Source organism: Psammomys obesus, unplaced genomic scaffold, assembly GCF_907164565.1.
Source record: "Psammomys obesus unplaced genomic scaffold, mPsaObe1.curated_primary_1811, whole genome shotgun sequence".
In the NCBI taxonomy this organism is placed as follows: domain Eukaryota; kingdom Metazoa; phylum Chordata; class Mammalia; order Rodentia; family Muridae; genus Psammomys; species Psammomys obesus.
This window is the reverse complement of record NW_026586383.1, coordinates 501,458-515,626: the sequence shown is the minus strand read 5'-3', so window position 1 is coordinate 515,626 and position 14,169 is coordinate 501,458. Positions and strand designations below refer to the sequence as shown.

Here is a 14,169-nt window from a genome sequence, read left to right as displayed (position 1 = left end):
GATAGATAGATAGATAGATAGATAGATAGATAGATAGATAGATAGATGGATGGATAGATAGATAGATGGATGGATGGATGGATGGATGGATGGATGGATGGATGGATGGATGGATGGGCGGACGAACGGACGAACGGACGGACAGACAGGTCTTTAAAACAACAAAAATCAGCCAGGGATGGTGGTGAAGACATGCCTTTAATCCCAGCACTCCGGAGGCAGGTGGATCTCTGTGAGTTTGAGGCTACACACCCAGGAACTCTGTTTTGAAAAGCCAAAAAAATGAAACAAAACAAAGAGATCTGAGGACTAGAGATGGTTCAGCAGTTAATAGCTAATAACTGCTCCTGCGTGGGCCCCAGGGTTAGTTCCCTGCACCCACGTCAGGCAGCTCACAACTGCAGCCACTCCAGCTGCAGGGATCCAGCTCCCCTATACTGCATGCACACGCACATACCTACACAGACACACACATAACCAGAAAATTAAAACAATCAGTCCATATAATCTCAGCACTCAAGAGGCAAAGGCAGCTGGCTCTCTGTGAGTTCAAGAGATCTCTGGATCTCTGTGAGCCTGGTCTACCAAGCAAGTTCCAGGACAGCTATAGGTACACAAAGAAACTGTCCCAAAAAAGGCCAAATAAGGGCTAGAGAGATGGCTCAGAGTTTAAGAACACTGGCTGCTCTTCTAAAGGTCCTGAGTTCAATTCCCAGCACCCACATGGTGGCTCACAACCATCCATAATGAGATCTGGTGTCCTCTTCTTGCCTGCTGTATAAATAATAAATAAACAAGTAAGTCTTTTAAAAAGCCAAATAAATAGACATAAAGACAGATAAGAAAATATTAAAAAAACAAAAGGGCGGATGTGAAGTCAGTGTAGTGCACACATCCGGGACTCCAGTACTTGGAAGGCAGAGGAAGATCAGAAGTACAAGGTTAGCTACAAAGCAAGTTCAAGGTCACCCTGCCTGGAGTGCATGAAGCCCTGCCTCAAAAGCCAGACACAGCAGTGCACAAGTAACCCTGTGGCACTCTGGAGCGTTGTGAAGATGGGGGCCCTGGCGCTCAGGGGGGCAGCTAGTCTCGTCAAATAAATGGTCTCCAAGCCCCTTGCCCTTTCTTCCTTCCATGATGGCTCTCAACACTGTCTGTCTCTGTCTGTCTGTCTCTCCCTCCCTCTCTGTGTCACTGGATCCTGGCCCTGTAACTGTAGCCAAGACAGTCACAGCAGTCCCTTGAACACAGCTTTGGTAACACCCCTGCTAATTCATTTCACTTCTCTCACTGTTCTGCACCCTGAGTCTGGCCTCTCTCTCCACACAATGCTCACTAACGAGTTCCTATAGCTTGTGTCATCACCCAGTGAACAGTGGCCACTGTGGGCAGACACCAAGCTTCACTTCACTCAAGGTCTTTCTGTTCTTTGAGACATGGTCTTGCTACACAGTCCTGGCTGACCTGGAACTATGTGGTCCAGGCTGGCCGAAGTTTGAGGATTATAAACATAATGCTGTCATGTTCGGCCTCTCACTCATTTGTTTTATTTTCTTCTTGCCTTTTTTTTTTATTAGCTTATGTAGGCGGATGTGAAGGGTGCTGGCACACGCACACAGTGCAAGTGTGGAGGTCAGAGGACAATTTTGTGAAGTGTGTTCTTTTCTTTCCTTTCATGTTTATGTGGGTTCTGGGGCTCAAACTCAAGTCATTAGGCTTCTGCAGTAAGCACTGTTACCTGGCCTAAAATTCACAACCCTTCTCCCACAACGTCCCAAGTCCTGGGTTATAGACACGTGATATCATGTACTGTACAGCTGTAGGTTACCTGCTGGAATTTTATGTATCACAGGTTGGCCTGGACTCACTATGTAGCTGAAGCTGACCTTGAACTTCTGACCCTCCTGCCTCTGCCTCCCAAATGCAGAGAGTACAGTCATACACCACCATACCCAGTTTATATAGTGCTGGATATCAAACCTTCGGTTTCATGCATGCTACTTAAGTATGTTAGCAACTGAGCTACATCCTAGCCAGCCCTACGTTACCATTTTTTTTAAAAAGGTTCAGTGAAAGGTTCTGTGTTCAATCCCCAGGACTTTCGCCATGAGGGAAGAAAACACAAAGCAGTTATGAGCCATTCTTTCAGCTGATATTCAAAGCTCACTAAAGAGGGACCCACTGGGCACACAGGCAGAGAATACTTCACGGTCACACAGTAATTTTGAGAGGCTTATTATTTAGCAGTGCCACGTGGGGGAAGTAGGATGGGCAGGACAAAGACTTTCTGGTCTACTAGAGGAAAGCTAAACTCAAAGCAGACGGACAAAGAAAGCACAACACACAGGCGCAGGCTCTCAGGGAGCACAGCAGGGCACTGACTCTGTCTCCCGGTACCTTCAGCTTGCGGCACACCGTGGCCCTGCAGTACTGCATGAAGTCCAGCACGGCAACTGCCCCCACGCCCAGGCTCAGCAGCACACTGAGGTTGTCCACCAACAGCACGGGGTACTTCCATGGAGTGTCCCCACTGTCCGCAGGCGTCAGGGTGTCCTGTACAAACTCATACAGCGACTGTAGGTTCCCTGCCCTGGCGTCCCTAGAAACACAGGAGAAAGTCGTCAGAGATTTTTTTCAGTCACACTCTACAAATGTCATGGGGTTGTTTTATTTTATTTTGAGACAGTGTCTCGAGAATCCCAGGCTGGCCTCGAGCTCACTATGTAGCCAAGGGTGACCTTGATTTTCTGACCCTACTGCTTCCACATCCTAAGTGCTTTCTACCATGCACGACACCTGGTCTGTGCCAGGTCCAACGCAAGGCTTCACGCACACTAGGCAAACTATCAACTGAGCTAGAGCCCCAGCTCTTCTCTTCTTTTCATAGAGGGATGCTTCAGAAGTGACCCGGAATTCATTATCCTAGTGTCTACCTCCCAAGGGCTAGCATTATGGACATGTATCACCAGGCCCAGCTCTACAAATGTTTATATGGGACAAAGTGGCATCAAGGAAGGGAGGAGAAGGCTGCATAATAGTCTTTGGCAAGCTGGAAAAGAAAATAAACACACATACACACACAAATAAATTTGATTGTACTTCAATTCAAGTCTTTTCTAAGGTCTACTGGGTACAAAAAATGGACAAACCAGAAGAAATAGGGTCCTGAAGAGGTAGTATAAAAATCTGACATGGCGGTTCATACCTATAGAAGTGGGACAGTAGAAAGCTGGAAGCTAGCCTGGGGAGGGCAGTGAGACTGTCTCAAAAGAAAGACATAAAATTAAAAAGAGAGAACCATACAGCCCCAATCCACGAGCTGTGGCATCCAGAAGAGTAAGTCAGAATGGGCAAGCAAAGAGGCCTCCCCAGGAGACCCTGAGCTGCCGGAGGAAGTTAAACAGCAATTCAAGTGTCTTGGTGATGGGTGGTTGTCTACAGGCTTTTGGTATAATGAGGAACCAACATGTTTCTGACACATACCACCAACCCACCCCCATCTTCCCCAGGGATGTTGCAAGCTGTCACTTCCCAGCAGTGGGAGGAGGAATGGAGCCCAGCACCCAGGGTAACCAGGGCTATCCTCACTATCCTCACTAATAAGAACAGTTCCCCACACACTGGGATCCTGTATAACCAGCCCCTGCAGTCAGATGATAAAAGCAATGCCAGGTGCTAAGGAATATGTCCCACACACATAGCATTCCAGCCACTGCATGAAGGTGTATCTGAAGGGCAATGGGGAGAGCTCTTTCACGGTGTCCTCTGAGAAAGAGAAGGAATAGCAGCCAGTTAGAGGCCGTTGTTCAGAAGGGTTGAGAAGACGGGCACAGCCAGTCTAGACCTGTGATGAAGAAAAGGAGATGGCAACAATTTTCTGTTGCTGTTGTTAAAGAGTCACATAAGAGATGTTTAGGCAGGGCTGGAGAGATGGCTCAGTGGTTGAGAGCACTGCCTACTCTTTAAGGGGTCCTGAGTTCAATTCCCAGCAACCACATGGTAACTACAACCATCTGTTGTAGTTACATCTGATGTATACAACCATCTATAATGTAATCTGATGCCCTTTTCTAGCATGCAGGTATGCATGCAAACAGAGCACACATACACAAAATAAATAAATCTTAAAAACAAAACAAAAAAAAAGAATATGAGAAAAGCTTTTTAAAAAGTGAGTGTTGGTGGCACAAGCCTTTAATCCCAGCACTCAAGAGTCAGAGACAGGTGAATCTTTGTGAGTTCGAGGCCAGCCAGGTCTAGAGAGTGAATTCCAGGACAGACAGAGCTGTTACACAGAGAAACCCTGTTTCAAAAAAAAAAAAAAAAAAAAAGAGAGAGAGAAAGAGAGAGAGAGATTTAGGCTTACAGGTAATTTTTCTACCAGTCTGTCGCTATAAAGCCAAACAACAAGGGACAATAAGCTAATAAACAAATACAGTTCCAATAAAATCATATTTGCAAAAACAGGTCACTGGCCCATGACCCTTAGCTTCTATATGAAGGCAAGAAGGAGCAAAGGTGGGCGCACGAGGGGTTTGAGGCACTATCAGAGAGCATTTCGCTGTGCTGTACTCCCAGCTAATGATGCTTTCTATAGCTCTGGGTACCACCTACCATCGGCTTCATGATGACAGCCAAGGGATATCTGACACATAGCAACGCAGGGGAAGTGTCTGATCCCAGGAGTCACCTCTGCCTTCCCACACAACACAGCGGCCCTTATCTGGCACCGCCCACCAGCACGTAGGTTCTGACCTGAGAAACTGCAGGGGATGAGGCTCCTTGTCCTGAGCATGGAAAAGGATATCCACAGAGGACTTGAGGCCCTCCAGGAACACAAGCTGCCCGCGTTCCCGTGCCGCTGTCAGGCTGACACCCTAAGGGTGACAAAAAAACAGAATGAATTGCTGTGCCCTGTGGGGAACCTTTCAAAGAAACTATATACTGACTAATAAGACAGCACAAGACATATTTCAAACCCTGAGGAAGTATTCCTGTCTATTCCCATTCCGCCTTCAGAGGTTTGTGACAAGGCTTAGGTATCCCCAGCAGGCCTTGACTCAAAATGTAGCAGAGCATAACCTTGACCTTTTTTTTTCTCTGTGTAGCTTTGACTGTCCTGGAACTCAATTTGCAGACTAGGCTGGTCTTGAACTCAGAGAGAGAGAGGTCTGCCAACCTTGCTTCCTGAACGCTGAGATTATTTTTACTTTTTAATTATGTGTGTGTGTGCAGTTGCCTCAGGAGGATGTAAGCTCCCTGCCAGGGAGCTAACTCAGATCCTCTAAGTACTCTTTTCCAATGACTGGTTTTTTAATAATTTATTTAATTTTTATTTTATGTGCATTTAGTGTGAAGGTGTCAGATCCCTTGAAATTGGCATTACAGACAGTTGTGAACTGCCATGTGGGTGATGGGAATTGAACCCGGGTCCTTTGGAAGAGCAGAGCAGACAGTGCTCTTAACAACTGAGCCATCTATCTCTCCAGCCCCAAAAACTTTTTTGTTAGTTTTTTGTTTTGTTTTTCAAGACAAAGTTTCTCTGTGTAACCCTGGCTGTCCTGGACTCACTTTGTAGACTAGGCTGGCCTTGAACTCACAGAGTTCCCACTGCCTCTACCTCCAGGTGCTGGGATTCAAGGTGTGCACCAGGCTAGCACTAGGTACTCTTAACCACTGAGCCACCTCTGCAGTCCCAACCCTGAACTTTTGTTCTCCTGCCTCTACCTCCTGAGTGCTAACTAAGGATGGGTGCCTGCTAGGTGAGATACCTTTTCTTTCATTTGTTTGTTGCTGTTTTTTTGGTTTTGCTTTTGAGACAGTGTCTCACAACTCAGCCCTGGCTGTCCTAGAACTCACTATCCAGACGAAACTGGTCTTGAACTCACAGAGACCTACCTGTGCTGGGGTTAAAGTCTACAGAGCCCATTCCAGGACAGCCAAGATTACACAGAGAAAACATGCCTAGAAAAAAATCAAAACAACAAAGAAAGAGCGAAACCCCCGTACCAGGCCATGCACGACACATGCTCGTTGGAAGGGATGTCACCACAGGGGTACTCACCAGCTTCTGTCCCACAATATTGTAGTGGCTGAAGGACTGGACTAGTGCCACAAAGCAGACTTTACAATTAGCTAGAAAACAAAAAATCCTCTGCTTACAACCAGACACAAATACTTCATTCCTCTGGAAACAGGAGCAGTGCAGTAGGTCCAGACAATACCCAGAGGCCTGGAACTATGATATACTTGTGCTTAATTTCAGGCTAAGAGGCACCCCTGCCCTCTCTTTATTTTGAGATAGGATCTCATGTGACACATACTGGTCTTTAGCTCCCTATATAGCCCAGGATGACCTTGAACTCTTATTTGTTTGTTTGTCTTGTTTTGAGAAAGGGTTTCTCTGTGTAGCCCTGGCTCTCCGGGAACTCACTTTGTAGACCAGACTGGCCTGGAACTCAGAAATCTGCCTGCCTCTGCCTCCTGAATACTGGGACTAAGGGCTTATGCAACTAACACCTGCTGACCTTGAACTCTTACTCCTCCAGCTTCTAACTCCTGAGTGCCAAGATTACCATCATGAGCTCCCATACTTGGGCTTACATGGTGCTGGAAATCAACCCTGGGCAAGCACTCTACAAACTGAGCTACAACTCCAAGCCCCTAAGACACATTTAAAAAATTATTATTGTGTGTATACATGATGTCAATATATAGAAATCAGAGACCAAGGGGGCTGGAGAGATGGCTCAGTGGTTAAGAGCACCGTCTGCTCTTCTAGAGGTCCTGAGTTCAATTCCCAGCAACCACATGGTGGTTCATAACCATCTACACAGGGATCAAGTCTGTGGAGTTGGTTCTCTTCTTCCACATTCACACAGGTTCCAAACATTGAACTCAGGTTGCCACGCTTGTGTGACAGTGCTTTTAACCACTGAGCCATCTTAGAAGCCAAATGTACTTTTTCCATTTTGTTTCCTAGTACTGGATATTAAACCCAGATCTACTAAGTTACATCTCCATCTCTTTTTTTGGTTATTGCATTTACTTATCTATCTGTCTGTCCATCTGCCTGTCTGTTTATCTATCTATCTATCATCTACCTATCTATCTATTTATCTGTCTGGGGTGAAGAAGGACTGTGCGTATGTACCACAGTGTAAATGGATGACAACCTCTGCGAGTTCTTCACTTCCACCATGTAAGTCCTGGGGATTGACCTCAGGTCTCTAGGTTAGTGCAGACAGTGCTTTTTACCAACTGAGCTATCTCCCTGTAAGCATTCTGTGTGCATGTGCACATGCGTGAGCATGTGTCTTCATGCCTGTACCACTGTGCCTGTGTGCTGGGGCCAAGATCGGGTGTCATGCTCTATTGTTTTCCGTCTTATTTCTGGAAACAGGGTCTTCACTGAAGCTGGGGCTCACTGGCTAGGCTGGCTGGCCACCAAGCTTCCAGGAATCTCCACAACTCCTCCCCTCTCCTCTTGCTGTGGCTACAGATCTGTACCACATCTGGCTTTTCTGGAAGTGCCGAAGATCTGAACTCAGGTCCTCATGCTTGCACAGCAGGATTTTACCAAATGCACTACCTCTGCAACTCCTAGGTACTTAATTTTGTTCTGTTGTAAATCATGTCTCTTTTATAACTTTTTTTGTGTTAACCGTTTAGATACAGGAATACAACTGATAAAGTCTTATAAGAACTAGAATTAAACTTCAAGAAACCACAGCTACTTAACTGAGCCTTACTCATTCAAATAATTTATCATAGATTACTTTGCTTTTCTACATTGAAAAATCACATCATTTGAAAAAAAAAATGACTTCAAAGCTGTAAATTACTACAATGAGGCATGCCAAACGTCTACCTCATTATCGTGGTTGGTGGAATGCATCCTCAAGGAGAATCCAACGAAGACTGAGTCCTGTGCTGGAGATGTAGCTAAGATGACAAAACCCTGACCTGTATTCAAGAAGCACTGAGTTGGATCCCCAGCACTGAATAAAACCAGGACCCATGGCACACACCTGTATTTCAAGGACTTGAGAGTTGGAGAAAGGAGGAGCTGAAATTCTGGATCATCCTCAGCTACATAGCAAGTTCAAGGATAGCATGGGCTACAGGATACTCTCGCATTAATAGCACCACCAAAAAATGGAGGGAGAGACTTTCCTAATGTATTTCCGAATGTAAACAACAGTGACCATATTCTTTAGGAAGCAGTTAATGCAATGACAAATGTCAATGTGGCTGGGGAGGACTGAGACTTAAACACAGAACCAAGAAACACCTGAGTCAGGACGCCACCTCAGAGGAAGTTGTGGCTACTACACAGTGGATGGAGAAGGAAAGTAGATCTGATGGGCACATGCCATTTCTTTGGCAGGGTGTAATGATGCTCCAATAACCTGTTATATAATAGATGACCTGTTACCTAATAGAATAGTTTACTGATTATCCAAACACCAAAGCCAACGCAAGTCAATGCTCTTCCCATTGCTTTCTTAGGGTTTTCTTCTCAATTTTCTTAGTTGTTAGTTTCCTTTTCTTGTTTTTGTTTGTTAATTTGTTTGTGTTTTTGTTTTCCCAAGACAGGGTTTCTCTGTGTAGCCCTGGCTATCCTGGAACTGGTTTTGTAGATCACGATGGCCTTGAATTCAAAGATCCACCTGCCTATGCCTCCCAAGTGCTGGGAATAAAATTTAGCACCATGCCTGCTAAATTACTTATTTCTGTTTTAATTTGAAGTTACAGATGGTTGTCAGCCACATGTGCTGGAAATTAAACCTAAATCCTCTGGGAGAGTAGCCAGTGCTCTTTTTGTTTGTTTGTTTTTTGGTTTTTTTCAAGATAGGGTTTCTCTGTGTAGTCCTGGCTGTCCTGGACTTACTTTATAGACCAGACTGGCCTGAAACTCACATCGATCTGCCTGCCTCTGCCTCCCTGAGTGCTGGAATTAAAGGTGTGTAGCTTGTAGCCAGCGCTCTTAACCACTGAGCCATCTCTCCAGACCTGGGTTTCCTTTTCTATAGCATCAGGGAGTTACATACCTTTGAGGTAGAAAGAAAGGAAATGATGCACAAGAAAGCTGCCATCTGTCTTGGCATCACAGAGTAGAGTTAGTTTCCCCTGAAAGTTAAGAAGAACATATGGTGAATTAGACCCCCTGTGAAGAGGTGAGCCCCAGCAAAGAAATTAAGTCAGTTTTGTACATTTCTACACTTGCACAGCCATTTGTTAACGTTATATATACTAAATTAACTCAATAATGAATAAACATCAGAGCTGAGGAGATGGCTCAGAGGGTAAAACACTCCCTGTGAAATAACGAGGACCTGAGTTTGAATTCCCAGAACTTGAGGGAGGTCAGACCCAGTAGTGAGCATCTGTAAGCTCACAGCTTCTACGGAGACACAGGAAGCAGAGACAGGGTGTCTGCAAGCTGGTGAGCCAGCGAGTGTACTCAGTGAACGCAGACTCAGAACAAAGAGGACTGACCCCGCACCCACACCAGTGCATGCAACTTCGTGTGTGGGAGCACACACACAGGAAGACCAAGAGCTGAAGAACTGGAGAGATGACTTACAAGTTATGGGTATATGCTGCTCTTGCAGGGGACTATGTTTGGTTCCCCACACCAGCATCAGGCAGCTCACAGCTGCCTATAACTCTAGCTCCAGATGCAGCAATACCTCTCACCTCTTCAGACACCTTCACCCATATGCATATACAGGAGCATGCAAAATTAAAAATAAGTCATATCTTCTTCAGCTGCTTTCCACTGTGTTTATCAGTGACTGGCCAATTTCAGCTAACGTAGCCTGTCAGCCCGCCCCAGGGATCCCATCTCTTCAGTGCTGGGATTACAGGTGCCCTCTTGCCTGGCTTGGACATAGCTTCTTTTCTTTTTGTTTTTTCCTGACAGGGTTTCTCTGAAATTAAAAGACGTGGGCCACCAGGCCTGGTTTGACATACTTTATCCACTGTGCTATACCCTGACCCAGTTCTTGACAAGGGCCTCTGATAACAAAGATCTCCCAATGGCCTTGGTTCAAACTGGACTCAGCACAGTGATCCCTGGAAAGCCCTATAAAGACGGTATCAGCATCGTCTAGCTACCTACTCCAGCCATTCCTAGTTCTGTGACAGGCAACATCGGGCTCAAGGGGTGTCACACATCACATCAACGCTGTGCCAACTTTAGGCAAAGGTGCCTAAGGTCTCTGTGTCCCCCCCCCCCCCCCATACATACACATACAGAATGTCAAACCACACTGCCTGGCCTTGAAGACATTTCCCCATGCACTGTGGTCATTTCCTGTTGTCATTGTGGATCTGGGGAAAGGCCCTAGCAGCTCGAAAAGTAGCCATAGCTTACTGGAGACTTGGCTAGACAAGAACTGTTGGGCAGACAGAATCCACAAGGATCTATTCAAAGTCACAATTTGCCTGGCACCATAGATTTTATAAAAGGTGACAAGAAACGAGATGAGCTAATTCAAGGCAAGTTAAAGTATATAAATGCAGGTGTATTGGGAGCAGCTCTTGGCGGGCTCACTGGTCCCAAAGAACGGGACCAGAGAAGTCACCATGCAGGGGGAGACGGAAGGTTCGCACGCAGAGAGGGGGAGAGAGAGAAGAGAGACAGAAAAAAAAAAAAAAACCACGCAGAAAGAAGGAGGGGAGACCTAAAATGTCTGGATTATATAGTAACGAGCCCCTGGACTGGAGAGTTCAGGGTAGAGAGCAGGGTATGCCGGCTACAGTCAGCAGCGGGGGTGCTGGGAGAACTTGGAGGTCAGGTCCGCCTTGGTTCAAAAGACACCTTAGCTGTTTGTCCCGGGTCTGAAGCCCAACAAAAGGCTTGTCACACACGGTATGTTCATTGCAAACTATAGAATAAGACAGAGAGATGTTCTCCTGGGAGAGGTGGACTTCGCGGTTCCGTGGACAGTGAGGAGGCTGAGGAAAAGAGAGTGGACGGGCTATGCTCAAGGCTTAATGCAACCAGATGGTGAGCCTTGAACAGTTCTTAGACACCATCAGAACTAGGCAGAGTGGCAGCAGTGTTCCACGCAACGTGCAGAATGCTCCAGGGTGGAGGGAGACTCACGGCAGGCTCTCTTTTCGGCCTGCCCTGCAACTGCCTCTGGGCGACAGCGCACACGGTATGAAGTACACGGTCCTGGGGGCTGGAAACGGCACACAAAGACCCTACGAACACTCAACAAAAGCTCATCTCCTGCAGGGCCGGCACACAGCCGCAGCTTCGGCGAGCCCTCTCCAAACTACAACTCCCAGATGCCTTGGGTTTACGGCAGCCGCGCCTGTTCTACCGCGCAGCATGCCGGATGCAAGGTTCCCGCACGATCCGGGTACCCGCCCTCTTCCGGGCCGCTTGACACCTTACCTGCTCGGTCCTGTCTGGGGCGGTGCTGAGAAGGTTATTGAGTTCCGGGAACATTGCGAACTGAGATTTAAAAAAAAAAAAAAAAATGGTTCTACAGAAAGAATGAAGGCCCAAGAGCAACGCGCGCGAGAGCGTGCTCACGCGCTAGAAGGCGCGCGTGCGTGATCCCACCCCACGTTCCCCGCGTCAGCCAATCAGGCTCCGGCCTGTGGTGTTGCTGGGCAAATGCGTGCGCACGCGTCTCAGCCCTCCTGAGCGGTAGAGTGGTCCCTCATTCAAGTAATGGGCTTTTCGGCTGGGCTCTGTAGTTGTGGTTACACGTGTGCCGACGCTCCCTCACGGCTTAGCGTGATGAGCGAGCTTCCTCTTTGCATTGGGCCCCGCACCTCCGGGTCTTAGTGTTGCACACAAACTTGGGCTGGATCCGTGGAACATACTGGGAAGATGATGGAGAGTGGGGCGGTCTTCGCAAAAAAGCAGAAAAACAACGAAACTTACTAGCACTGAATTGCATTCTGAAAAGTTTTGTGTCTAAAAGCAAAAGCCATGGGCCTAAAGAGATGCCCAGCTATTAAAGGCTCGTGTTGCTCCTTCAGAGGACCAGCCTTTGGTTCTCGGTACCCACATTGGGGTGCTCGGCTTTTAACTGCAGCTCCGGGGGACCCAGCGCCCCCTATGGCCTCTGCAGGACTTGCATACACACAGCATACACAAAAATGTTAAGGGGGTTTACAATTTAAGGGCTCAGCAGAATCTAGAGGACCCTAATTTGATTCTCGCTATCCACATGGCCACACATAACCCTCTGTAACTGCAGTTCCAGAGAATCCGATACCCTCTCCTGGCCTTTGAGACTCCCGCTAAAGAATAAGAAATAATGGAAGTGGGCGTTGTGGGGCATGCCTTTAATCCCAGGGCTAAGGAGGCAGAAACCTTGTCTCGAAAAGCAAGCAAACAAACAGAAGAAGAGGAGAAGGAGGAGGAGAAGTTATTGTGGGGGAAGGGAGGGAGGAGGACGCCCATGACTGAGAAAAAGACAAAGAGAGTAAGAGAAGAGAACTAAGAGACTGAAGGGTGGCAAATGGGTCCTTTTTATCTGTCACACACCTGGCAGCAGCAGGAGATTGTTGGGCAACCTAGAAGCAGGCTATTGGAGTAAGGTGGTGGCACAGACCTTTAGTCCCAGCACTTAGGAGGCATAGGCAGGCAGAATCCTGAGTTCGAGGCCAGCCTGATCTACAGATGAGTGCCAGGGCTACACAGAGAAACGCTGTCCCGAAAAAAAACAATAAACAAGTAAATAATGTAATAGAGAAAATATACTTAAACATAATGTATGTAAAAAAAACAACAACAACGAAAGAAGAGGCCACAAATGTGAAAGAAAGAGAGCAAGGAGAAGTATGTGGTTTGGAGGAAGGAAAGGGAAAAGGGAAATGATGTAATTATAATCTCAAAAGAAATAATTAAAAAGGATAAAAGTAAATATAAAAACTTCCATTTTCTGTAGGCTCTGTAGAGAAAAGCAAGAACTAGATAGGGATTTTGAACTTAAAAGTAGTTGTCAGAGGTGGTTTTACTAAGAAATTGGGTTTGGAGCTGAAGAGTTAAGAGCATTGGGGGCTCTTCCAAAGGACACAGGCTCAATTCCCAGCACCCACATAGCAGCGCACAGCTGTCTGTAATTTCAATTCCAGTGATTGGCTGCCCTCTTCTGGCCTTTTTAGGAACTAGGCGTGCACATGGTGAAAAGTGCACAGGCATGCATAACACCCATTCATGGCTTTGTTTTTGTTTTGTTTTTTGAGACAGGATTGCTCCCTGTAGCCTTGGCTGTCCTGGACTCGCTTTGTAGACAGGGCTGGCCTCAAACTCACAGAGATCCGACTGCATCTACTTCTGCCTCTCTGAGTGCTAAGAGTTACAGTTTATTCTCATGTATTGATTTTTACTTCATCCTTGCTAAACTCACTAATTTCTGTAGCTTTTAAAAGATTCCATTGACTCTTCTGAGTAAATGAGCATAGTGCCAATGAGTAGAATTGTTTTATTGCTCTTGTTCTCACCTCGGTACCTTTTATTTTCTTGTTTAAGTGCTTTGGCTGGAAATGGTGAAAACACATAAGTCTTGTCTTGTTTCTTATTTTAAGGGGAAACCATTGGTTTTTCACCATGAAATAGGATGTTGCAGGCTTTTCATGGCTTCAATTTATTAGGTTGAAAATTCCTTTCTAGTTCTGCCCCCTTAGATTTTTTGGGGGGCTTCTTTCCCTGGCCTTGGGGAACATTTTGTACCCTGAACATTTGAGAGTGACCCTCTGCAAACTCCAAGTTATGTGTCTCACTGTCCTCTCTGGTATGCCATCCTAAGAAGGCAAGTGTCAGCCAGGGACAGCGCACACCTTTAACCCCAGCTTTCAGGACACAGGGGCAGGTGGATCTCTCTGTTTGAGGCCAGCCTGGTCTACAAAAGGAGTTCCAGGACAGCCAAGGCTACACAGAGAAACCCTGTCTGGAAAACAACAACAAGAATAGGGGCCAAAGTGATGGCTCAAGGGTAGCAGCACTAGATGCTCTTGTAGGGGAAGAGCATTCGCCTGCTTCTGCCTCCCAAGTGCCAGGATTAAAGGATGTGAGTCAAGAAATCCTGTTTTCAAAACAAAAGCAACAAAAACCTCCTAGTGTTCTTGTTTCTCTCCCCACCTCCCATAGCTCCAGTCCTTCCAGCTCATTCTGGAAGTTGGAGATGTGCCTCC

The 14,169-nt window shown here is 46.6% G+C and overlaps 1 protein-coding gene across 1 annotated transcript in view; it reads right to left on the bottom strand.

Annotated features, from left to right (window-relative positions):
- Elp6 (elongator acetyltransferase complex subunit 6) overlaps positions 1–11,579 on the bottom strand; it is a 16,043-nt gene extending 4,464 nt beyond the window's left edge. The window contains exons 1-5 of the mRNA XM_055601656.1: positions 11,414–11,579; positions 9,054–9,132; positions 6,065–6,135; positions 4,756–4,877; positions 2,398–2,599 (exon numbers count right to left, since the gene is read on the bottom strand). Coding sequence (XP_055457631.1) covers positions 2,398–2,599; positions 4,756–4,877; positions 6,065–6,135; positions 9,054–9,132; positions 11,414–11,467 — 528 coding nt within the window. The 5' untranslated portion in view covers positions 11,468–11,579. The remainder of the gene's footprint in view (positions 1–2,397; positions 2,600–4,755; positions 4,878–6,064; positions 6,136–9,053; positions 9,133–11,413) is intronic.
- Positions 11,580–14,169: the final 2,590 nt, after the last annotated feature.